Source organism: Danio rerio, chromosome 17 (genome assembly GCF_052040795.2).
Source record: "Danio rerio strain M-AB ecotype USA chromosome 17, GRCz13ab, whole genome shotgun sequence".
Taxonomy (NCBI): domain Eukaryota; kingdom Metazoa; phylum Chordata; class Actinopteri; order Cypriniformes; family Danionidae; genus Danio; species Danio rerio.
Window position 1 is genome coordinate 58,455,305 of NC_141037.1, and position 26,332 is coordinate 58,481,636.

The 26,332-nt window shown below is 39.3% G+C and overlaps 1 protein-coding gene across 1 annotated transcript; it reads right to left on the reverse strand.

The window, feature by feature from the left end:
* Nucleotides 1–275: 275 nt before the first annotated feature.
* On the reverse strand, nt 276–25,863 carry prox2 (prospero homeobox 2). The gene is given in 5 exon segments (NM_001128292.2): nt 276–1,067; nt 3,662–3,856; nt 12,323–12,430; nt 23,407–24,725; nt 25,851–25,863. Coding segments are annotated over 4 exon segments (1,743 nt in total). The 5' UTR covers nt 24,679–24,725; nt 25,851–25,863; the 3' UTR covers nt 276–899.
* Between the last annotated feature and the right edge of the window lie 469 nt (nt 25,864–26,332).

Consider the following 26,332-nt stretch of genomic DNA (forward strand, 5'->3'; position numbering starts at 1 on the left):
GGGTGTTTCTACAGTTGTTATGGTAACACTACAACTGTAGTAATTATTCTATTGCCATGATTCTATAGTTGCTATGGTAACATAACAACTATAATAATTATTCGGTTGTGGTGATTCTATAATTGCTATGGTAACACTACTAATATAGTTATACTGTTGTGGTAATTTTAAAGTTGCTATGGAAACACAACAACTGTAGTAATTAATCTGTTGTGGTGATTGTACAGTTGCTATGGTAACAACCTAAATTGATACAAAAATATTCGACAGATTTTGTTTGTTTCTTTATTTATTGTTTTACATTTCTTCCAAATTAAAGAAATAAATTATATCAGAATCCTCAACGGCAACAAAACAAACTGCTACAATGTGAACCCTTGTGAAATGAAAAGCCACACACCACTAGATAATGAGTAACAAAAATATGCAAACTATACAGGATAAATAAGAGTGATTTGAGGGAAATGCTTCTACATGCAATCATATATAGTCATCTGATGTAAACGGCAGTGTTCATCATACAGCTAAAGTATACTTATTTACACGTTTCCTTCTAAATATCTTACAGATCATGATTGTGTGTCATTAGATTTCGAAAACAGAAAGTAAACAGACAAATCCACATTGAACCACGAAATCTGCATAACGAGGAGCGTTGTTGACCTGAAAACACACCACACATTCGTCCACGGTGGTTTACAAAGCAGAAAATATCTTACACTGAAACCCAAACTGCAAACTATTAATAGACAAGCCCATCCCACTGACGATGTGAAACAACACACACAGCAGATACACATGTAGATTTGAATAGAAAGCTGATTATTGACCTATAAAAGGAGCATGTGTGATGAAGGAGTGGATGAAAGTGTCCTGAAGGTGGCGCTCTCTCTCTCTCTTTACAGGTAGGAGGGAGACTTGAACTCCTCGGGAACGTCACTGTCCAGTTTGCAGATCACCTTGTAGATGGCTTTCTTCCAGGATGGGTCTGAGTCTTTGGAGAGCGAGATGGCGCTGTAAAACTCCTGAAGCGTGACTTCGGCCACCTCCAGGAATCTGTCTGGAACCTGACGGACAAAAGGTATTATTACTGTCGACATTTAATCTGCTTAAGACTTTCAGTTTGTGACCTTACAAAGGGGATTAAAGAAAAGCTCAGCATTTTCCGAACATCGCTCTCATTTCTGCAATGCAAAAAACACTACGGTGGACACACAACCTAAGTAGACCTAAAGACGTAGCATTACTTACGCAAAATGTAGTGCAAGTAGAGTTAAAGTATGGGTGAAAGGCAGCCCTTTTAAAGAGCAGTGAGTATCCGCTTGTTAAGTGGTGACGTGTTGGTGACGTATGTAATACTGTTTCCGGGTCCAAGCCGCCACTTGAGTTGAGAAATCATTCGTTTATGATCACTTTTAATTCATATCACACATTAAAGTGAATTTTATATGAAGTCATAGTGTACACAACAATCTCTGGGCTTGCTGCATAACAAATACCAACATTTTAACAACTTGAATCACTTTCTGGCCATCTGATTTTAGGCATGGACATATATATTGCGATCGTGATTTTCGAAAGTATTAAATCGCTTTGTTAACGTTTATTATTGCCATTTCATGAGTCTCCCCATTCAGTTGAATAGAGCGCTAGAGCACGAATTTCGCGTGACGTCACACTTAACAAGCGGATTACGATGTGTTCACACCTGCCGCGGAAGAAGCGTCAAGCACGATTGATTTACATCTTAAGTCACTGCAAAGACGCAAATGGATATCCTGCGGCGCTACACGCGCGAATGAGGCAGCACGAATGACGCGATTCGCTGGTATGATTTTCAAAAGTGTACTTTTACGTTTAAACGTGGGCTACTTGTGTTTGTTTTGTTCGTCATTTTGTTGGTTGTGAACTACATTAAGGTGCGATAAATTGGACGGCAGTACGTTGGAATGGAATAGACCATTTTTTGACCGTGTTTTTAGAACAAATTCCGTCTTATATAATTTGTATCCTAATTTGGTAACACTTTAGAATAATGTTCCATTACTTAATGGTAATTTACTAACATTAACTAAGCATGAATAGTATTGTAAAGCATTAACTTAGTTAGTTCAATAGTTCAACGTTAACTAATGCATTGTTAAAATCCAAAGTTGTGCTCGTCAACACTAGTTAATGAGTTAACGACTAACATTATTTAACTTCATTCATTCATTTTCTCTTCAGCTTATTCCCTTTATTAATTTGGGGTTGCCACAGCGGAATGAACCGCCAACTTATCCAGCACATGTTTTACACAGTGGATGCCCTTCCAGCCCAGTACTGGGAAACACCCATACACACTTATTCACACACCAATTTAGTTGATCAGTTCCCCTATAGTGCATGTGTTTGGACTGTGGGGGAAACCGGAGCACAGGAGGAAACCCACGCCAACAGGGGAGAACATGCAAACTCCACACAGAAACATCAACTGACCCAGCCGAGGCTCGAACCAGCGACCGTCTTGCTTTGAGGCCACGGTTTAACCACTGAGCCCCCGTGCCGGCCCTCTGATGTATTTTGTATCTTAATTTTAATGCATTTTTAGTTTAACAGCTGAGCTGTGTTGGCTCAATCTACTTTGTAAAAGCGCTATAGATATAATGACGAGCTACTTTGAACCCAAATACAGTGTCAGGATCATTAGGTGAGCGCTGCAGATGGACTCTTTGATTTTCTGTTGCTCTGAAATTAACTGCTCGGAAAATGCATGATTCCCATGGCAGGAATGCAGCACTTTGAAGGACCCGTCTGCGGTGCGAGGCTGGGAAGAAGGCATTATTTCCCCAACAGTAGCTCCGCTCGCTGGGTTTCTCGCGCACCTCCAGACACAAAAGCGGACCCTGGGAAAGGAATGTCTTGGTGGGGAGGTAAAGACAACTGTCTCCGCTGGTTCCCATCGGCCGGCGGTCACTCTTGGGATTTTCGGGCTTCTTTCGCATCAGTAGCAATCTGAACGGCAGTCAGGCGTGGCCCGAGCGTAATCTCAAGTTGTTTTAGCAGATGCTGCAGCTTCCTCTTCCCACAGTTTGATGCAGCAGCAGCCCCGGGCTCGGGATCATGCGGATCTACGGCTGCGCAGACGCAGGTGCGGGTCAGAGCCAGGACAGAAACACGGACTGCGTCTCAAACAGCTCCCTAGCTCATCATTAGGTCATGTGCATGAATGCTGGTTCGAGTCCAGTTGCCGTTTCTGTGTGGAGTTTGCATGTTCTCCTTGTGTTGGCGTGGGTTTCCTCCAGGTGCTCCGGTTTCCCCCACAGTCCAAGCACATGCGCTATAGGGGAACTGTTTAACTAAACTGCCCGTAGTGTGTGAGTGTGTATGGGAGTGAGCGTGTATGGGTGTTTCCCAGTACTAGATTGCAGCTTGAAGGGCATCTGCTGCATAAAACATGCTGGAATAGTTGGTGGTTCATTCCGCGGTGGCAACCCCTGATGAATAAAGGACTAAACAGAAGGAAAATGAATGAATGAACTTTTCTTGTCATCTCAACTCATACTGAAAAAAATGTTAGTTGACACCTGATTTGCATATTAAAATATGTTAAAGTAATATAATTATGCATGTGATGTGTTTTACAGTGTAAGATGAGATGCGTCCTGTGTGTAAAGAGTACCTGGAAGTCGTTGGCTTTGTTGTAGTGCATGTTGAGTGCGCGGAAGAGCTCGGACTCTCTGCTGACCGATATGTCTTTCACATCGGTAACGCCGTCGATGATGGCCTGACGAGCAAACTTCTCCATCTGGATGTAGTAAAACTCCCGGAAGTTACTGAACCACTTGATGAGCTGAGACGTGATGCAGCGGTTGAACTAAACACAACACGGAAACACCAGAGTCATGCACTCAATTAATGATGCTTATTTAAAGTGATCAACACAATTCCTGAGGTTCTTTGGAGGACAGCGTAAATGTTTTATATTTAGTCCTCCTAAATTTGTACGAACAGTAAATTTAACTTTATTTGTGTTGGGACAAAATGGAGGAACTCAGTATTTTTTTAAAGTGCAAGAAGAGGGACAGAAACATTCGTAATCAAAGCAAAAACACCTTTAAAATGTTAATCAGTTCAATAATAATGTGTATTGCATGTGCTTTGGTCCTGTACAGCCAAAGTGGCTAGTGGGAGTGACTGTCTAACCCGCCGCAGCTGAAATCTACCCACATTTGGCAGGTGTTAATGTAATGCCCTGCTGTCAATCCTCAATTACTGTGTTAAGAATGCCTGATTATGCTGTCATGGCTTTGTGGATATAACATGTGGTTATAACGGAAGCCAATGGGGCAAAAACAGCCCCAAACATAACCAAAGGGGAGTCAGTTTGAACTGTACACAATTAATTCATTCATGTTCTTTTCAGCGTAGTCCCTTTATTAATCTGGGGTCACCACAGCGGAATGAACCACCAACTTATCCAGCATTTGTTTTACACAGCAGATGCCCTTTCAGCTGAAACCCAGTACTGGGAAACACCCATACACACTTATTTACACACACACACACACACACACACACACACACACACACACACACACACACACACACACACATACACACACTCATACACTACACCCAATTAAGTTTATCAATTCCCCTATAGCGCATGTGTTTGGACTGTGTGTGAACACCCGGAGGAAACCCACGCCAACACGGAGAGAACATGCAAACTCTACATAGAAACACCAACTGACCCAGCCCGGACTCGAACTAGCAACCTTCTTGCTGTGAAATTATAAATTAAATTAAATTAAATTAAATTAAATTAAATTAAATTAAATTAAATTTAAATACTTTTTTTTTTTACTCAATAAATTAAAAAATATTTTTATAAAAAAGCCCTTTCGCCAATAAAAAATAATAAACAATAAAATAACCACGCTTTTTAACATCAAAAGTCCACAGAGAAGAGATCAGGATCCAGTAATGCAATTTCATATATTTTAGAGCAGAAGTTGAGCGTTTACTTTAATCTTTAACATAACTTTAGCAAAAGTAGTACGCCAAAATATGGGTGAAATAACACTTTATTATCATTCAGTGTAACTGAACACACGCCAGTGCAACAGATGAGACACCACACTCATGAGCTGTACTTATTAAAACAAATCAAAGAATAAAATGAAAGGTGATTCTGTTTGAAATGATGAGAATCTTCTTGCTCACAAATGGGTTCAGAAAAAAAGTGTAAAGATTTCAGAAGGAAATTAATTGGGGCCAATCTAAGATTCTGATGTCTTTAAATGATTCTCGCCAGACAAGACTTTCTCACATAGAAACATTGATACAATCTTCTGGAAATTATGAGGGATTGTTTTTGCTAAATAAATAAAAAAAATAATAAAAAAATAAATATATATATACAGTTGAAGTCAGAATTGTTCGCCCCCTTTTGATTTTTTTTCCTATTTTAAATATTTTCCAAATGATGTTTAACAGAGCAAGGAAATGTTCACAGTATGTCTGATAATATTTTTTCTTCTGGGAAAAGTCTTAATTGTTTTATTTCGGCTAAAATAAAAGCAGTTTTTAATTTTTTTTAAAACATTTTTGGGACAATATTATTAGCCCCTTTAAGCAAATTTTTCTTTTCGATAGTCTACAGAATAAACCATCATTATACAATGACTTGCCTAATTACCCTAACCTGCCTAGCTACCCTTATTAACCTAGTTAAGCCTTTAAATGTCACTTTAAGCTGTATAGAAGTGTCTTGAATAATATCAAGTAAAATATTATTTACTGTCATCATGGCAAAGATAAAATAAATCAGTTATTAGAAATAGGTTTTTAAAACTATTATTTAGAATTATTTAGAAATGAGCTGAAACAATCTTCCCTCCATTAAACAGAAATTGGGGAAAAAATAAACGGGGGAGCTAATAATTCAGGGGGGCTAATAATTCTGACTTCAACTGTATATGTATATATAAATTAAAAAAAGAAATGAAAATGAAATAGGATACATTATATTTAAGATACTTTTTCAAATATTTAGTTTCTCTCTTCTGTTGAACTCAAAGGAAGATATACCAACACAATCTCACGGCAATTCGTAACTTTTTGATTTAGTGGCTAATTCGTATGAATTCGTATGATCTAATTCATACAATTTAGTACGATTTGCTCATCCCCCAATGGCGGTTGGGTTAAGGGGTGGGGTTAGGTGCCACGCCTCTTTTTTAAAATCGTACAATTTCATACGACTGAACTCAAATTAGCCACTAAACTGGCAAAACGTAAAATACTTAGGGTGGATATACTGGAAGCTACTATGGCTGTTAATGGCTGCTTTTGGTCACTTTATTTTAATGGTCTGTTTGTTGAATTTAATTTACATTGCGTCCACATGCTGACTAATTTCCATTAGATTATAAGTAGACTGTTAGTAATACGATCACCAGCGATCGAACATCCAGAGACTCACTTTCACACGAGCTACAAATCCGCCAAGTTACACACTACATATTCAGTCATGCAACGCACACACACACCAGCTCCAAGTCTCCTCTGATTAGACTTTCACAGCTGGTGCTGCTTTTGGGGCTGATCACTGCCCTACATATGCAGCACAAGCACACACAATACGCCTATTTCACACGGCCGCCATTTTGAAGAACCAAAGTGAGGTGGAAGTGGGAAGAAACCTGGACGTATTGGACCAGCACTGAAAACATCAGCTGTTGCAGAGATTTCAAAATGCAGAAATGGTGTAAACCTCACTTTAATATCATTCAGTACGTTTAATTTAAACAGTTTAAAGCAATTTAGCATCAAAAAACATCACAATCTCTTTAAGAATAACATGCTCAAGTGTCCTTCTAGGCTTCAGTTCATGGCACTAGTTAAACACTATGAGGACGCTTCCCTGCTTCAGCTTATGTAACCCGGTGAGTGATAAAACACTGCAGTCCTCTGTAGCACACCCTCGTGTTGTCTGTAATAGTGTTGTCCTGGTACTGAAGTTTTAAAAGCGTCCATTTCCCACTAACATAGAAGCGCCGCTGAGCCCGTTCATAAACAGCGCTGATTTACCATAGTGTTCACCAGCGCTCATCAGTTTACCGCTCTTCACCCAGTGTAAACACAGACACAGACTGGAGCGTGAAGCAGCCGTGGAGATCAGTCGAATCATCAAGCAGATCGCTCGTCTGTGTCTGTGTTCGGTAAACAGCGGAGGATTAACTGATGACGTTCTCGACCAATCACAGTCATTTCTGTCGAGCACGTGACCACAATGGCAAATCAGAAAGCCATCAACAGTGCTTTAAATGTTAGCGGGAAGTTGACGGTTTTTCTTTTAATTCAGTATCGTGATAAGTCTAATATAGTGAAAGAATCAGTTCATTAACTGGAGTTTGATAAATGGCATCTAAACTGTGTGTTTAGGAAAGAAAACGTAGCTAACTAGTGCCATTTCCTTTAACTTAGCTGAAAATGAGCTCTGATATCCCTTTTATTTTCACCATTCATTCAGAACGCACCTTTAGGTCACTCGGAAGGCAGTGAAATTAAAAAATTGTGTCTCTTTCTCTTCGCTGATAAGATATACAGCCAAGTACACAACGTTCCTATGTAACTCCCAACGATACTTCCGGGTTTCTTCCCACCGCAGTCTCGATTTCACTTTAAAAAATGGCGGCCGCGTGAAATCAGTCTATTTTGCTGAGTCTTGTTAGTTGTATAGTGACATTACAACACGTTTCCTTTGTCTTGCTTTGCCTTGTTTTGCTCTTCGCCTAGTTTATCTGTTTATCCCTGTCTGCCTTCAGACCATCTGCCTGTTATTTTGACTACGACTCTGGACTGCCTGCTTAGATCTGTTTGCCCCTGTGTTGACCATTGCTTACCTGACCTCTCTAATAAACCTGCATTTGGATCCACACCCATGTGGTCAGTGTCACATCCCTGTTACAGATAGGTTGGGGTTAGGGCAGAGGTCGCGTTAACCGAATATTTTTCGTCATTGACGGATTTTTTTCAGCAGTGACGGAAAAATCTGAAGGTGATCCGTCATTTTGCTGGATTATGCTGAGGGGGATCTATTGTAATTTGCAGCTAGCTGTAATTCCCACTCCTGTCTAGCTGATGGCGATTGCCCTAATTTTGTCTCCTCTTTGTCGCCGATGCGTACAGTTGCAAAAATCTCACAGCAGCTGAGTGTGAGAAGATTCTTTGAATTAAGTTAAATGTTTGTTGAAGGAGCAGAATCAGCAGATATTAAGCAGACCGTCTTCTAATACTCAAATGGAGCATCAAAATAAAGTGTCTTTGATGTGTCTTTCCGCCAGCATCTTGCTTTCCATCCTATTTTGAGGCCCTCGGTCTGTTTAATCAGCTGTATTCACCACTGCTCTTTCCCAGCCGATGTCTTGCACGCAGAATAACATCTATCCAAACAGCGGGCTGAACGCTGTCTTCACATTAGCGCTGTTATCATAACTGCTCATCCGGCCACTGAGACGCTCAAAGAGGCTTCTCCAGGCGGACGGTGAGAAACGCTCAGAAGGACACTTCTCTCTGGGCTGACGGGAATGCAGTCGGACACTGGGATTAGCCGGCTCTTTGTGTGCTCCGACTCTTCCCACAGGAGCAGGACGGTGCGCGCTGATGTCCCGCGGTCAGAAGAGCCCGGGACGACACCACACACACACACACACACACACACACACAGACATGATACTGTGTCCAGAGCTGCGGCAGAAATCAGTCCAGCGGTCTGATTTATACATCTTGCATAGAAACCTCAGTGTACGTGAGCTTTAACGTTTAATCAAAACAGAACTGTAATGACCTAATTTTGAACAAAATCCGGCCAAAACTAATTTTTTTAAGTCTTGTGTTTGTTTAAATTGACTTCCCTTTCATTATGTTGGGGGCCGTTTTTGCCCCATTGACTTCCATTATAACCAGATTTGTTTGATTGCAAAGCCATGACAGCAGATAATCATGCATTCCTGATTGTTGCTGGTTTTCGCTGTTGGGAAGTGTGATAATTGGCATTTTTGCTGTTGATCATAAAAGATTTTACATGTGTGTGGGAAAGAAGTGGTGCAAGTAGTAGTCTAAAGCTCATGACGCAAAAGTATTGAGGTCGTGTCCATATCCACTTCTGCTATTTTAATAATGGATAAATCCGTACGTGTGAACGCTTCACAGTTAAACAGAGCATCTGCAGCGCGAGGATAAAGAACGAGCCTCCTCCATTCAGCCTCTTTACTTTCTCTTTACTCTTTACTTTGGTGGAGTGAGGAAACGGTGGAAACTCACTCCACTGAGCAATCATCAGCCGGTTCCTCCACCTCCAGTACCCTGGCATAGACTTTCCCAGGGAGGCTGAGAAGTGTGATCCCCCTACAGTTGGAGCACACTCTCCGGTCCCCCTTCTTAAAAAAGAGAACCACCACACCGATTGCCCAATCCAGAGGTACTGTCCCCGACCTCCACGCGATATTGTAGAACAATTATTTTCAGAAATAATTAAAAATGAAATGAGTTTTTCCTTAAAACGAGCTAAAAAATCTCATGTCAAAGTGAAGACAGGATCATTTCTCCTACCTCATATTGCTTGTTTCAAGATAAAAAAAACATAATTACGTAATTTTGACTTACTATTTCTCATATATAAACGACAATATTTTGCATTGTCCAGAAAATGTTTCTTGTGTTAAGAGTTTTGAGATGTTCAGACTAGAAACAAGACAGAAACTGCAGTGCAGTCAGTGATATCTGTGGTAAAAATGAGTAACAAGTGTTGTGTAAATGATGTTTTTAGCTTTAAGAGCTAACACTCTTCCGTGTGTGTGTGCGTGTGTGCGTGTGTATTGTTAGAGTGTTAATAATGAGGGACGGTGAGACGCCGAGAGTCAACAACAGAGCCATGAAATAACAGCAGTGTTCAGTAGCGCGACCTTTTTCCTGATGTGTCGACTCATCACAACACTTGTGCCTCAGGACACGACACACACTCACAGGTCACGCCGCTAGACACACACACTTGTTTTTGTGAATTGTTGGGACATTCCATTGCTTTCCATTGTTTTACAAATTGCACAAACTGTATTTTGTACTGCCGTCCTCGACCCGGAGCCTTTATACTCTCTGAGGAACTGATGCTGTGTGATTTATAAAGCCTGTGGAGAAACGAGTCCTCAGAACTCAACACGCGCTGTAATACCTGTGTCACACCTGTGATATTATACATAGTTGTGTGCTGATGTGCCACAAACACACACACACACACTCACACAAACACATGCATGAACACAGTCACACACATAATCACAGTCTTGTGCACACACACACACACACACACACATGCAAACTCAAACACAAACATGGCTCTCTCTCTCAAACACACACTCGCTCATGCACACCCATGCACACACACCCCCATATACACACTCTCTCTTTCTCACACACACACACACACACACACACACACACACACACACACACACACACACACAAACACAAACATTCACTCATACACACACATATAACTCATATAAGCACACTTGCTCCTTCTATTACACACACAAACATACACACACTCGTACTGTACACACTATTTCTTTCACACAAACACTCATATAAACACACAAACACACACACACTCTTTCACACAAACCCAAACACTCATACACACACACAAACTCACACAAACACACACACACACACACACTCATATAAACACATACGCACATACACACACACACTCTTTCTCTTTCACACAAACACTCAAACAAACACACTCATATAAACACACACACACATTCATACACACACTCATATAAATGCACTTTCTCTCTCACACACACATACACACACTTTTATAAACACACACACACACACACACACACATACAAACACATTCTCTCTCTTTCACACAAACACTCATACAAACAAACACACTCACACATGCATACACACACTCATATACCTGTAAATCTACTTTCTCTCCCCCCCCCACACACACACTCATATAAACACACACACATTTTTACACACGCACTTTCTCTCACACACACTTGTTTAAACACATACACGCATAAACACACACACAGTCACTCATACACACACACTCATGTTAACACACACACACACACTTGCTTTCTCTCTCACACATACGCACACTCATATAAACACACACACACACACACACACACATATATAAACACACACACTCACACACACAAACACACACTCATATAAACACACTTGCTCTCTCTCTCACACACACACACACACACACACAGAGAGGGCTATGGGTCAGTATGGTGGGCTCAGCGCTCCTCTATTGTTGTGTGCTGAAAGCGGAGCGGCTGAAGGGTTAACGCTGAATAGAGGAGGTTGTGCTCCTCTCCGCCGCCTCTTTTGTCTCCTTTTGCTGACTTGAGAAACTCTTCTTTTAACTCTGTCACCGTTAAACCAGCGATTCAGGAGTCGTCGCCGCAGCACTAGTTTGTGTCCGTATGCAAACACACTGCTTTCTGAACACACACGCGGACTATCACTAATGATTCACTGACTGCTACAGCTGCACTGTGCTGGTGTGTGTGTGTGTGTGTGTGTAATAACCGCTTATTACAATACACCGGCATTCACATTAGGAGTACACATCATTTACACTCATTCATTTTCCTTCAGCTTAGTCCCTTGTTTATCAGGGGTCGCCACAGGGGAATGAACCGACAACTATTCCAGTATATGTTTTACACAGTGGATGCCCTTCCACCTGCAACCCAGTACTGGGAAACACCCATACACACTCATTCTCTCACACACCCACACACTCACTGTGCCACCATGCTGCTCCTAAATGTGTGTGTGTATATATATATATATATATATATATATATATATATATATATATATATATATATATATATATATATATATATATATACATACACATACAGTATATATAGACGAATTACCCGTTTGTAAACACTGCAGTTCAACAGATGATTCATAGGAAAAATCCACCTTCTACCACTTTTGCTTATGACCAATTAGAAGTCAAGTTATTATTTTTGTCAGGTAGTGTGTATATACAGTATATATGTCCAATATTCTGAAAAATTTGCCTGTGAGCACCGTTGCATTTATTACAGTTATTATATTATAATAATTAAAATACACATTATAATATGTTAATTATAGTAATAATTATAGTATAAATAATAATAAGTTATAGTAATAAAAACTATTATTATCCCATAGTTTTAAACCAACAGGAGACACACGGGATTTGACGACACTCAAGTTTAAAGCGTACCTTGACGTCAGGGAAGAAGTTCTTGAGCAGGTTTGAGCTGGGGTATCGCGTGTAGAAGAACATGAGCTTGGCTTTCTTCAGATGGTTCGGGGTCAGACCTTCCTGAATGTGAACCAGAGTTAAGGCCTCAAAACCACACAAACACACTGAAGAAAGGTCAACTGCTGTAAATAAAAAATGTATTAGTTGCGTACACTTTTTTTTATCTGTTCAAACTACTTAATTAAAATGAGCTGAAACAACACAATTCTTGAGATTCCATTGAGACAACTTAATTATTTTATGTTTAATCCACATAAATTTGTTGAAGGTGTTAAGTTAACTTAATCGATTTGTGTTGGGTCAATTGTGCATTTGCATGTTTTACAGTGTAGAGCAAGTTAACCACTCACCTTCAGAGCAACACATTGACTTTAAAACAATGCAAGTAAATCATTCTAATTTGTAACTGTTAAGTTAACAATTTAATTTTTATAATTATGCAAATTTTACTCACTTTCTGAAAACAAATTCATAAGTCGGAAGTCTGGTTTCTGATTTTACCCTATTTTATTAACTTTGACTTAAAGCTAACCCTAACCCTAGCAGTTTTTGTGTTTTGTGACTACAACCCCAAATCAGAAACATTTGGGACAGAAACGTAAATAAAAACGGAAAGTAGTCATTTATAAATTTACTATGACTTGTATTTCAGACAATACAACAACATCCTGTAATGTGTTCCTCATGATTATTATTTTTAAACACATATTCCAGTTTTGGTTCTTGCTAAACATTTCAAAAACAGTTGTGTCAGTAAAGCATTTCCCACTTTGTAATGTTGCCGTTCCTTCTACACTTAACAGACGTTTAGGGACTGAAGACACCAAGTGCTGAAGTGTTTCAGGTGTAACTTTGTCTCATTCTTTCTGCAATAAGTCTTAAAGGGAGCAACAGTACTGGGTATTTAGTGTCCCATTTTGCGCTTTAAAATGCCCCACATTCTCTATTGGAGACAGGTCAGGACTGCAGGCAGGCCAGTCCAGTAGCTGTATCCTCTTCCTCCGCAGCAGGACGCAGTAATGTGTGCAGAATGTGGTTCTGCATTGTCTTGTGGAAATATACCCTGTAGAAGAAGGCAGCATATTGTGCTCCAAAATCTCTCTGTGCTGTTCAGCATTAATGGAGCATCATAGAAGAGCAGGATACCTCTGCCAAGGGCACTGACACAACCCCAGACCATGACAGAGCCTGGCTTCTGGACTTGTTGCTGGTAACAGTCTAGATGACCCTGTTCTTTTTTGGTCCGGAGCACACAGCGTCCATTTCTCCCCTCCAAAAAAACACCTAAAATACTGATTCATCTGACCCCAGTACATGTTTCCACTGTGTGATGGTCCTCTGAGCCTATAGAATTCAACGGAGCTTCTGGACACTGTTAACATAGGGCTTCCTTTCGGCACAGAACAGTTTTCACTGCCATTTGTGGATGTAACTTTGTATTGTGGTGCCTGACAAAGGTTTACCGCTGTAGTCCTGAGCTCATGTGCTGATCTGGCTTATAAATGAGTGAGGATTCTTGATGCAGCGCCTCCTGAGGGATCAGAGATCACGGTTGTTTAGCTTAGGCTTGCGCTCTTGTCCTTTATGCACTAAAACTCCTCCAGATTAAAGGTGAAATATCCAAATGTCTTCCCTGATTACTAGCCCTGATTACTTCCCTGATTACAACTTTTTTAAATAAATAAATAAATAAATAAATAAATAAATAAATATATATATATATATATATATATATATATATATATATATATATATATATATATATATATATATATATATATATATATATATATATATATATATATATATTATCAGGAACACATTAAATAATGTTTGTTGTTTTGTCTGCTATAAAATACAAGTCAAAGAAATTACTATTTTTTTATTTGCATTTTCCATAATGTCCCTATCTTTTCTGATTTGGGGTTGTATATTAATTTACTGTTTTTTTACTCTTTTTTCAGCTTTACGTTGGTCCAAAGCAAAATTATATTTTGATCTAAGAGTAAAAAAGTTTTCTACCTTTGAGTGAATTTATTTGAATTTTCCTTGACCAGAATAGATATTTTAATTGATATTAAATTTTACGTTTTGGACTGTCGGAATGTTATTGTATTAATGTAGACATAAATAAGTGAATTATCATAATTGATATGCTATTTTCCTGTGACATGTTGTTTTTGAAGATGAAGGTAAATATTTCTTGTGTGGTTAATTATGGTATATTGAAATGAAAATGAGAGTGGGAGTCTAGCTAATGACGCAATGTGACTGATTGTGGGACAAAAGGGTGGAGTGAGAGGATTGCGTCACACACTGAGGAAGGCATTGTGCCGAAACGTTAGTGTTTTGTATCACCCGAAGAATGTAAATTATAAATTGTACGAAGCAATTATTTTATGAGTGCGATCATGCATTGATCATGAATCTTGAATTAATATTAAATGACAATTTTCTGTTTCAACCTATCAAAACTATAATTCCAGGGAAATGTATAAATTAAGTTATTAGAAATTACAGTTTTCATTTTTTTTAAGTTGGCCGAAAGCAAAATCAGAGCTTGATCTTAGGGTAAAAAGATAAATCCAAAATAAAAATCTACATTATAGCAAAGTAAAAAAAAATAGTGGTCTATATACAGTAGTCAAACTATTTCTTGAACACACTATATATTTTATATTAAATTAAATTGTAAAGTGGAACCAAAGTTAAATTATACTTTGATAAAAACTGCGAATTCAAGTTTTGTTTTTTTTTTGTCATTCGTTTAGTGTGTGACGCAGTGTTGAGCACTCGGAGAGCATTATAGACAGCATTCAGACAAACTAATAAACACCAATACGTCCTATTCATCAGTCCAAATGAATTAGCAGAGGAACAGCGCCGTATTGACCAGAGAGTCGATTAAGACACGACCGCATGCGCTAACTAGAAAAAGAGCCAAACAAATGAGATTAAGCACTTCAATTAGAGGCCTCCGTTTGCTCATATCTGTCCTTAGTAATTGCTTTGCTGCCAAACAACCAGATGAAATGTTCCCTGTGAGCATGCAGAGGATCAGCTTAACGCTTAAACAGAACTTTCAAATGTGAAATACTGAGCTCAAATGAACATGTTTGCATCCTAAAGGGACTTTCTTTTTCATTTACTCACAGTTAAGTGAATATAAATGTTCTTTCATCTGTTGAACAACAAAAGAAGATATTTTGAAGAATGTCAGGGGGAAAAAACTCATTGTTATGCATAGTAGCCAGCAGGCACAGAGCGTCAACATGACGTCAGATTGACGTTGTACCCCAATGTCGTGGAGACGTTGCATTTTGTTTAGAAATGAAAATCGGGTTGATATCAGAATCAAACACGAGGCCGACGTCAATGTCCAACATCCAACCTAAAATCAACCAAATATCAACGTCTAATGATGTTACAGGTTGATGTTACCACAATGATGTCTACCAGATGATGGATTTGAATTGCCATACCTGACCAACAGATGTCAGTATTTGACGTCAATATGATGTTGGTTTAAGATGTTTGCTTGACGTTGAATTTTGCATACTTTCCAACTTAACCTAAAATCAACCAAATATCAACGTCTAATGATGTTACAGGTTGAGGTTGTGTTGATGTTAACACTATGGCGTCTATCAAACGATAGATTTTAGTTGCCATACCTGACGAATAAATGTCAGCATTTGACATCAATATGGCGTTTGTTTAAGATGTTGGCTAGACCTTGGATTTTGGCCACTTTCTAACGCCCAACCAAAAATCAACCAAATATCAACGTCTAACGATGTTACAGGTTGAGGTTGTGTGGACGTTACCATTATGACGTCTATAAGATGTTGGATTTTGGTTGCCACACCTGATGAGTAAATGTCAGTATTTGACGTCAATATGATGTTGGTTTAAGATGTTGGCTTGACGTTGGATTTTGGTTACTTTCCAACACAACCTAAAATCAACCAAATATCAACGTCTAACGATGTAACAGCTTGACGTTGTGTGGATGTGACCATTATGACGTCTATCAGATGATGGATTTTAATTGCCATACCTGACAAATGTCAGTATTTGATGTCAATATGATGTTGGTTTAAGATGTTGGCTCGACGTTTTAATTAAAGTTTTAATTTTAGCTTTAACGGACGTCAAAATACCGTTGTCCTTAGATGCTGGCTAGACATTACATTTTGAACACCTGACGTCACGATCAAAATCTAACCTAATATTAACGTCTTATGATGTTGTGTGCCTGCTGGGTAGGAACAACGAATACAGGCTGTTTTCTCCAGCTTTCTTCTTTGTGAACTGTTGCATTAATGAAGCACCAGGATCTCTGTATGATATATTTATTTATTATACACCTACAGTAATGTTTAAATACGAAGCATTCAGCAAGTTTTTCTAGTGTTTTAAATATAGCTGAAGGCAGCATGATCAGCCCTTCTGTGAAGTTGCAACCCGGGCTCATTGTGGAAACGTAGCCCCGCTGACGTTTCTGGAGACCGCGAAATACGTCCAGGGAGGTACGTATTCGAGCAGTTTTTGTTTTCGCGGATCTGCGAGAGGCCGCTGTGCACGCTTTTTCACGTCTTGAACGCCTCTCGGGAGCGCGTACCGTTCGCGCCCGCGATATTCTCGCGTGAAAAGCCGCTGTGGAGCGACCGTCCGTCCAGCTGACTGGCTGAATGACTGAACAATCGACTGGGCGGTCGATCGGCCAATTGGCCGACCCAGCAGCCGCCCTCCTCCTCCTCCTTCCCTAAACCCAAGCGACCATTTACAAAAGCCGTCCAGAAAAAAAGCAAAAGCCCTCGTCCAATTTTGACTGCGTTTTCGGATCTCGCCCTGTCGCGAACTTGTTCGCTTTTATTTTTTGGTTTCTGTTTTTCATCTTACCTGATTTCTGGAAACTCTCTTCCCCGGACTAGATCCCGGTTGTCGCCCTGGCCGGCTCCTCCTCCTCCGGGCCTCCGCTCCGTCAACTTAACACTGCAAGCTAAGCGGACAAACTGGTTACGACGGGAAAGCCCACCACACGAAGGTGAACCAGCGAGCGCGAAGAGGAGGAGCGGCGTCACACCGCCACGTAGCGTTCGCTCGATAAAAAACAAAACGCGGCCATAAGTACCTCCAGCCACGTAAATCGCGGACTCCAGAAACGTCTGCGGGGCTACGTTTCCAGAATGAGCTTGGCTTGGAAATTGCAATCCTTTTTTAAGTATTTCACAAATGCTCTTTAATTGAAAGACATTTTTAAACATTTTAGTTTTTACAACTAATTTATAGACGCGGCCTGGTCGATCAGTGGTTAGCACTGTGACCTCACAGCAAGAAGGTTGCTGGTTCGAGTTCCGGCTGAGTCAGTTGTCATTTCTGTGTGGAGTTTGCATGTTCTAGTTGGCAGTTCATTCCACTGTGGCAACTTCTGAAATAGAGACTAAGCTGAACGAATGAAAGAACTCATTTCTAATAGTCTTTGTCATGATGACAGAATATAATATGCTAATTATTTTACAAGATACTCATGTTAAAGTGCCATTCAAGAATTTCTCACAGTGTTTCCTCTAATATTTGTTCTTCTGGAGAAAGTCTTATTTGTTTTATTTCGGCTAGAATAAAAGCAGTTTTTAATTGTTTTAAACTCATTTTAAGGTCAATATTATTGGCCCCTTCAGCAATATTAGTGTTGGATTGTCTCCAGAACAAACCACTGTTATACAATGACTTGCCAAATTACCCTAACTTTACCCCAATTACCCTAGTGAAGCCTTTACATGTCACTTTAAGCTGAACACTAGTGTCTTGAAGAATATTATGCGTTGTCCTCATGACACAGATGAAACAAATCAGTTATTAAGTTGAGTTGTTAAATTTAGTATGATTTAGTATGAGTTATTAAAACGATCATGTGTAGAAATAATAAAGATATCTAGATATACATATGTGCACACACACACAAACACACACACACACACACACACCAGTCTTCTCATTGATGATGGTGTATAATGACGGCTGAGAGCTTGCTTTTCACAAACAACCAAAAGTGACCTCTCTCATCCACTCCAATCACATTGAGAGTGCAGAAACATATTCCGCACCTTTTCAAGTCCGAGGCAAAGGAAAAAAAGCAGAAAAAATCAGAGAATTTCCAGAAGAGAAACTGTTGCTTTTTCTGCCTTTGAAAATTGGCTTTTGTTCCTAACAATTCTTATCAAAGCCTTGTATTCCTTTTTATTTGTCTTTTCCTGGACTTAAAGTCATTACTGAGCCCAGATTAAAGAAGATGCTACAATTTTCTTTGGGGTTACCGAGATCAAAGCAGAAATTCTCCTTGAAGTCTGCGTTAGTGGAACTGCTCACCGCTGCACTCAATTCAGCGATTGTTCGGCGAGCTAGAGAGCTGGAGAGCTGGTAGTTTGTTCAGCAATATCTCGATGTTAACTACTGTGTATTAAATAAAAACAGTCAACTAGAGAAAGAGGGCTTTTTCACGTGCGGACGCTGCTAAACAAAGAGAGAGCGTCGTCCACAGATGAAACGTCTTTCTGCGACTCCTGCTCGCGTTTCTTGTGCTGCAGGTTCACATGCAGAAAAAACCACAGCTGAAAATATCTCAGCGGAAATCTGACTGCATGCAAGTGTCTTCTGGAAAAAAATAAAAGATGCTTGGATGTGTCTGTGCATCGCTCAGATCTGCAATGCTTATACAATCCAATAGGTCAGACTTTACAATGAGGTTTCCTTAATGTATTAATGTATTGGTTTCATTAATGTATTTACTCACATGACTTAATAATGAACAATATTTCTACAAAATTAATTAATTATAGTTCAACATTTACTAATACATTATTAATATCCAAACGAATGCTTGTTAACATTGTTTTTTTTTATAATTCCTTTTTATTATATTTTAAGTAACATGTTTGTAATCATTAGTTAATGCACTGAGTAAACATTAACAGCTGTATATTAGTTAACTACACAGCAAAAAATACATTTTTACTTGGATTTTTTCTCTCGATTCTAGTCTGAATATCTAAAAATTCTTAAATCAGGAAGAGTTTTTAGGCAAGCAAAACATATTGTTGTGTTCTAAGAAATAATATAGCTAAAATTAAGTGGGTTTTTCCTTAAAACAAGCAAAGTAATCTGCCAATGGGGAAAGCAAACTAATCTTACTTCATGTCAAAAGGAAAAACAAGATTATTTAACCCTATTGGCAGATTATTTTGCTTGTTTTAAGGAAAAACTCACTTAATATTGGCATATTATTACTGAAAACAACACAATATGTTTTGCTCATCTAGAAAATGCCTCTTGATATAAGAATTTTTTAGACACTTGAATTAAAAACGAGACATAAAAATGTAAGAAAAGCAGCTGTAGCATGAACAAATACTGTAATAAATGTATTGTTCGTTGTTCATGTTGATAAATGCATCCCCTAACATGAACTAATACGACCTTATTGTAAAGTGTGACCAACATTTCTTGATCTCTGAGATCAAATTGCTCAATTTTTGAAACAAAAGTCTTCATACAGCGATTATTAATTAATCTTAATGTTTTTCCACGCCATGAGTTAATGCACTCTACACATGCGACAAACACGATCACTCCTGGCATTAACTATTACATTAAGTATCTAATAAATAACATTAATTAAATCTAGCATCCTTTCTTTTTCATTTCTGACTCTCAGAGATGTTATTCTGTCATTTATGTGTGTAACATTGACTATTGATGATCGCTCATTCTTAGTTTTAGTGATGCATTAGCTTATGTTAACAGGATATAATTGTAATTACACCTTAATTATTTTAACATCATAAAATAAGAAAGAAAGAAAAACATACTTCTGACAAAAAAAAAAAAAAACTGAACTCTTACAAGAGTAGTCTTTTTTTCGATTATTATTTTGTTTTATTTAGATAATTTGTGTAAAAGGGCTGATCATTTGTGGTATTGTGTACAAGCAATAAAAATATAAGAACTAGAATTAGAATTCATTAATAAATCAAAAATATACATTTATCATTCTTAGAAGAGATGCAGACCTTACTGGAAAAAATAAACATAATTATTAGATTGTTAAAGAAATTATTATTGTAGTATTAACGGCAGAAATTAAGGGATTACCTTTCGTTCATCTGTTCACACTAGTCAATGCACTGTAAGCTAAGACATACTGCAATTATTTCTATATTAAACTAATATTATTCATTCATTCATTCACCTTCCTTCCGCTTAGTCTCTAATATATCAGAGGTTGCCACTGCGGAATGAACCGCCAACTATTCCAGCATATGTTTTCCATAGACGATGCACATGCATACACACCTATTCACACACACACTCAAACACTACGGCTAATTTTGTTCAAGTATGGATTGTGGGGGAAAGCGGAGCACCCAGAGGAAACCCACGCCAACACGGGGAGAACATGCAAACTCCACACAGAAATGCTAATTGAACCAGCCGAGACTCAAAACAGAGACCTTCTTGCTGTGAGGCGACAATGCTAACCACTGAGCCACCGTGCAGCCCGAACTAATATTAATAAATGCTTAAAAATATACATTGCTCCAAAAAATGGAGTAACAAACAGTAGCAGATTAGACTTAACGTAAAAAAATAGATATTTGATATTATTTGAAGAGCAGCCTTTAAGAAATTAAATGTTTCCTTATACTTTTAGTATAGTTATTTAAGTCAGAATTGTTAGCCCTCCTGTAAAATTTAAATTCTTTTATATTTTTACTTAATTTCTGTGTAACGAAAGGAAGATTTTTCTAGCACATTTCGAAATATAGTAGTTTTAATAACGCATTTCTAATAATAACAAATACCCATATTAGATTACAAACAACCCAACTAGTTGTTTATATGTGCATACATTTAATATTTTTCCTGAGGCCATGCTTAGTTACTGAGTTATTAGCAATACCAGCAATATATATAACAGCAATACCACACGAAGAAAGGACGGACTTTAAAGTAATAAACAATGTGAGGAAAGCTCTGTTATAGTGCACTGGACAAGTCTGAACAAGTTCGACCCACACATGCGCAAGGCAGGCAGTTCTGTTATCTATCTGCTTAAAGATATCGACCTAATTTTGATATTAGACCGATAACGATAATGTGTATCGGCCGATATCGATATGGCCGCAGAATTATTGTGCATCACTAGTAACTAGAGTAACTGCATTTCTAATAGCTGGTTTCTTTTCTCTTTGTCATGATGACAGCACATAATATTAGACTAGATATTCTTCAAGACACTAGTGTTCAGCTTACAGTGGCATGTAAAGGCTTCACTAGGGTAATTAGGGTAAAGTTAAGGTAATTAGGCAAGTCATTGTATAACAGTGGTTTGTTCTGGAGACAATCCAACACTAATATTGCTGAAGGGGTGAATAATATTGAGCTTAACATGACTTTAAAACAATTAAAAACTGCTTTTATTCTAGCCCAAATAAAACAAATAAGACTTTCTCCAGAAGAACAAATATTAGAGGAAACACTGTGAGAAATTACTGAAACTGTTCAACATCATCTGGGAAATATGTGAAACAAAAATCCGTAATTTTTACTTCAACTGTGTATATTTATTATGTTTACTATTATATATAGTATGTAATATTATATATTATAAATTTATTATTCATTATATATAGTATATATCATTTTATATTGATTGTTGTTATGAAGAAACGTTTTTTTATGTACGCAGTATTAAAGAGCATCTATTTAGATGTCAGTACTACCCAATAGGGATGCGCCGATCCAGATACTTGTATCGGATATCGGTTCGACACCGCATATTTATGATGAATCGGGTATCCAACCCAGGCTCATTGTGGAAACGTAGTCCCTCGGACGTTTCTGGAGACCGCGGAATACGTCCCAGCGGGTACGTACGGCTGCAGTTTTTGTTTTCGCGAATTCCGACTAACCGGATGATTGACTGCGCGACCGGCCAATCGGCCGACTCGCCCTCCTCCTTCCTTGAACCCAACCATTTTTACTGATCGACCCGCCCGCCCGCTCACTTCCCTAAACCCGAGCAACAGTTTACAAAAGCCATCCAAAAAAACAAAAGCCCTGATTTTTTTTTTTATTCCTCCGCGTTTTCGGATTTCGCCGCGTTCTCACCCTGTCACGAAACTCGTTCACTTAATTTTTCGCCATGGTCGACCCCTCTCCACAACTCGAGCCTGCCGACGTACACGCTGAGCTGAGTGGACAAACGGGTTGCAGCGGGGAAGCCCTCCACAAGGAGGTAAGGCAAGCGCGAAAGGGAATAGCATCACATCGCCCCGCAGCGTTCGCTTGAAAAAAATAAACGCGGCCGTACGTACCACCCGGGACGTATTCCGCTGTCTCCAGAAACGTCCGCGGGACTACGTTTTCAGAATGAGCTTGGGTTGCGGGAATCGGTTAGCTGGAACCGATCCAAATCCGATCTTGCATGTGCAGACTTTGTTTTACAGCGAGGGAATGTTCATTATGGAAAACAGGCCTCAGACAGGTTAGTTTAGTCTGCGTCAAACCTGCAGGAAAACATCAGGCTTTGCTAAAAGGCAGGTTATTTTACCAATGATTCGGGTCGGTAGTTGAAGCCAATTACAGATATCAGAGAGAAATCTTAATATTATAAAAGGAAACATGAGCTGGACCATAACACATCCTATCAATGTCGTAATCAATGCTCAAATAATGTAGCCTAGTTCACAGCAAGCATCATGTTTTAGTTAAAATGTGTGGTCTGTCATATACAGTAGGTGTGCTATTATTACTAAAGAAGATTTATTATTTAAGTTTAGCACCAGAACTATTGAAACTGCACTATGCTTTTATAAAAAAAACACAGTATCAAGATCAGATCTGTATCGGTTGATACTCAGGATTTTGGTAACGGGATGGTATCGGTGCATCCCTGGTGTCCAAGCCATTTTGCTGCCTACACAAAACTCAGCACATCAAGCTTTCCATGTTTTTGTGAACGAGCTGTGAAAGGATATATTGAGGGCCATGTAGGAGCTGCGGTCGGCCATGCTCTGCAGATCTGCCACCTCCATCTTGACATGCGGCAGGCAGAGCGAGTCCACGGAAAGCAGTCCTGCAGGAGCTGCGCGCTGGTGCTGGAGCTGGTGACCCGCTGCCGCCGCGCCACTGACCTTTGACCTCACGCTCTCCCACGGGTGATCCAGAGACTCCGGCGACGCCCTCTCCAGTGTTGCAGGCAAACAGGGCAGCGCAGAGAACGCAGAGTGAGGGCCGAACTTCAGCAGGTGCTCCAGGATCTGGCTGTCATGCAGAGGCGCGCTGTAGCCGAACTGAAACGGCGTCTGGTGGAGCGGAAAGGGACGTTTCACACCCTGACTCAAGGAGGGCTTGCGAACCACAAGGGATAGCGCTTCAGTCTGATCCTCAAACGAGCTCCTGCTTTTGGGCATCTCCTCAGAATCCGACTGCTCCGAGTGAGAGTCCGGATTGATAGCGTTCTCGGTTTCTGCGTGCTGCGGCGGACTCTGCTTCGGGAGACTCTTGGAGAGCTTCTTGAAGACCATATCGATGCTTTCGCTCACAGTTCTGCTCAGCTCGCATTTAAGAGTCTCCTGGAAACTCTTCACCGCTCTATCCGAGCTGAAACCAAAGGTTTGGTTTTCGCTCCTGTCATCATCAAGTTCTTCGTTCTCCAGATAGTTTTGATCGTAGACGTGCGAGATCTTCTCCTGGAGCTGATGCAGCAGGCGCTGCATGCTCTGGAGCTGCTCCTTCAGCTTGTGGCACTCTTCGTCTTTGCTGGATTTGGTTCTGCTGGGTTCCTGATGCTGCGGGAGCCTTTGCTTCCGCTTGTTCTCCTTTCTACAGTCGCTATCTGCTTCTCCGTGTGTCCTGGCGTTTGGTGAACCTGCCATTCCCCGTATGATGTTCTCCACGCGGGCGCGTTTGGCCTGGAGGTGTTCATTTAGAGGCCGCTCAGCGTCCACACCCACAGACAGATCCTCACTGCCGCTCTGGTCCTCTGCTGGGAAATCATCCGTCGTGTTGGACTCGGAGTCAGCGTTAGTAGACGGAAGGTACAGGAGGCTGCTGTCCAGCGACGTCAGCTTGTTGTGGATGGTTTTGCGCAGGAGGTGAGAGATGATGGAGCCGCTGTGGTAGGAAGCGAGAGGCTCTTCGTATGCGCTTCTGCGAAAGCACGGCAGCAGATGATCGGGTTTGCTGACCTCCATGCAGCCGCCGTCGCTCGCTTTGTGCATGTTCGCTTCAGGTGGACTCAGATTCATGATTTTACAGGTGAATATGAGCCCGTAAACTGCTGATCTTTGATACTCTGTGGAGAAAACAGTGTGAGGAATGTATTAATATTAAATACTATTACACTGTACACTCGAAAAATGAAACTACTAATGTAAAATGAGTTGAAACAACACAATTATTGAGATTTTTTGGGCGGGGGCAACCTAATTGTTCTATTTTTAATCGACTTATATTTGTAAAAACTAATAAGTTAACTTAATTCCTTCATGTTGTCCTAACACTACATTATTTACAAGCAATTTTCACAGGAAAGAGTAAAGAAGATTCATACTGAGGGACATTTTTAGAGATCAGTGTAGTTTTTACGATGAGAGGATGAAAATATTAATTCCTTCATGTTGTCCTAACACAAATCGGTTAATTTAATTGAATAATTTTAACAAATTTAAGCGGATTGAACATAAAACAATTAAGTTTTCCTCCCCCAAAAAACATGCTTTAAATTGTGTTGCTTAAAAAACATTATAAATAAGTAGTTTGGGTGTATTTTTTAAGTGTACACATTAAACTGTACATTTAATCTGTAATTAGGTCTTTTAATCTGTATTTAGGTCTGTATTTACGTCTTTCAATCTGTATTTAGGTCTTTTAATCTGTATAGGTGGTATCATTGCTGTTATTTTTTTATTTTTATAAAGAGCATTATCATGTTTTATACATCAATACCTAGATGTGTTCTTTTTCAAAAGAATTGAGTTTTTTGTTTATTAATTATACATGAAAATGCTTCTGTTTTATCAAAAACAAAGCTATAGTAAAGTATAAACCTAAAAGCATACTTAGTACGTCAACAAAATAGACAGAGTAACATTAAAAATCGACGAGAAAATAAACTGAATGTATTACGAATCTCTCCACAGTGCATTTTAGACTGTATTTAACATAACAAACACTTCCTATATATGTAATTTGTCAATATACAACATACTTTATTCACTTTCAACATGTAAACACGTAGAATTAATATGAAACATTTCTTAAGACGTGTCTTATTTAGTGTTATCATTATAAGCTATTAAACAATTACTCAATTAAACAATTAATGTGTGATAAGCATTTCTGTACGATAACTAGTTTAGTCAAGATTTCTGAGGAGAAACTTAAAGCACATGAGGAGGAGAGCAGAAACCGCGCTTACCTGTTGCTCTGGAGACGCTTGACTGACAGACTGTGAGCTCGGCGCCTGCTCTCAGCGCACTACATTGAGTGGGCGCGGCCAGAGCCGCCCTTCATTAACATACCAGCCAATCACAAACTGCAAACACAGCCTGATATTAATATGCAAACTACTGTCTGTCGGTGACTATATTTCAGATGGGATACAGCTACAGTCTATGGTCAGTATAGTATAATGTTTGTGACACTGTATAACATTAATATTTATACATTACTGTAAGGGTTGGGTTTATGGTTGGGGTGGGGGTTAGGGTAGACATTAATAAAATACAATTTAATGGGTAATATAATAAATAACATGAATAATACTCGGTATAATTACTGTTTTTACATTACTATGGTGGTTGGGTCTAGGGTTGGAGTGGGGGTAGACGTTGATGATAATACAATCAATGGATAATTTAATAAATTCTATAATTAATTGTCGTTCATTTTTGGCCGCAA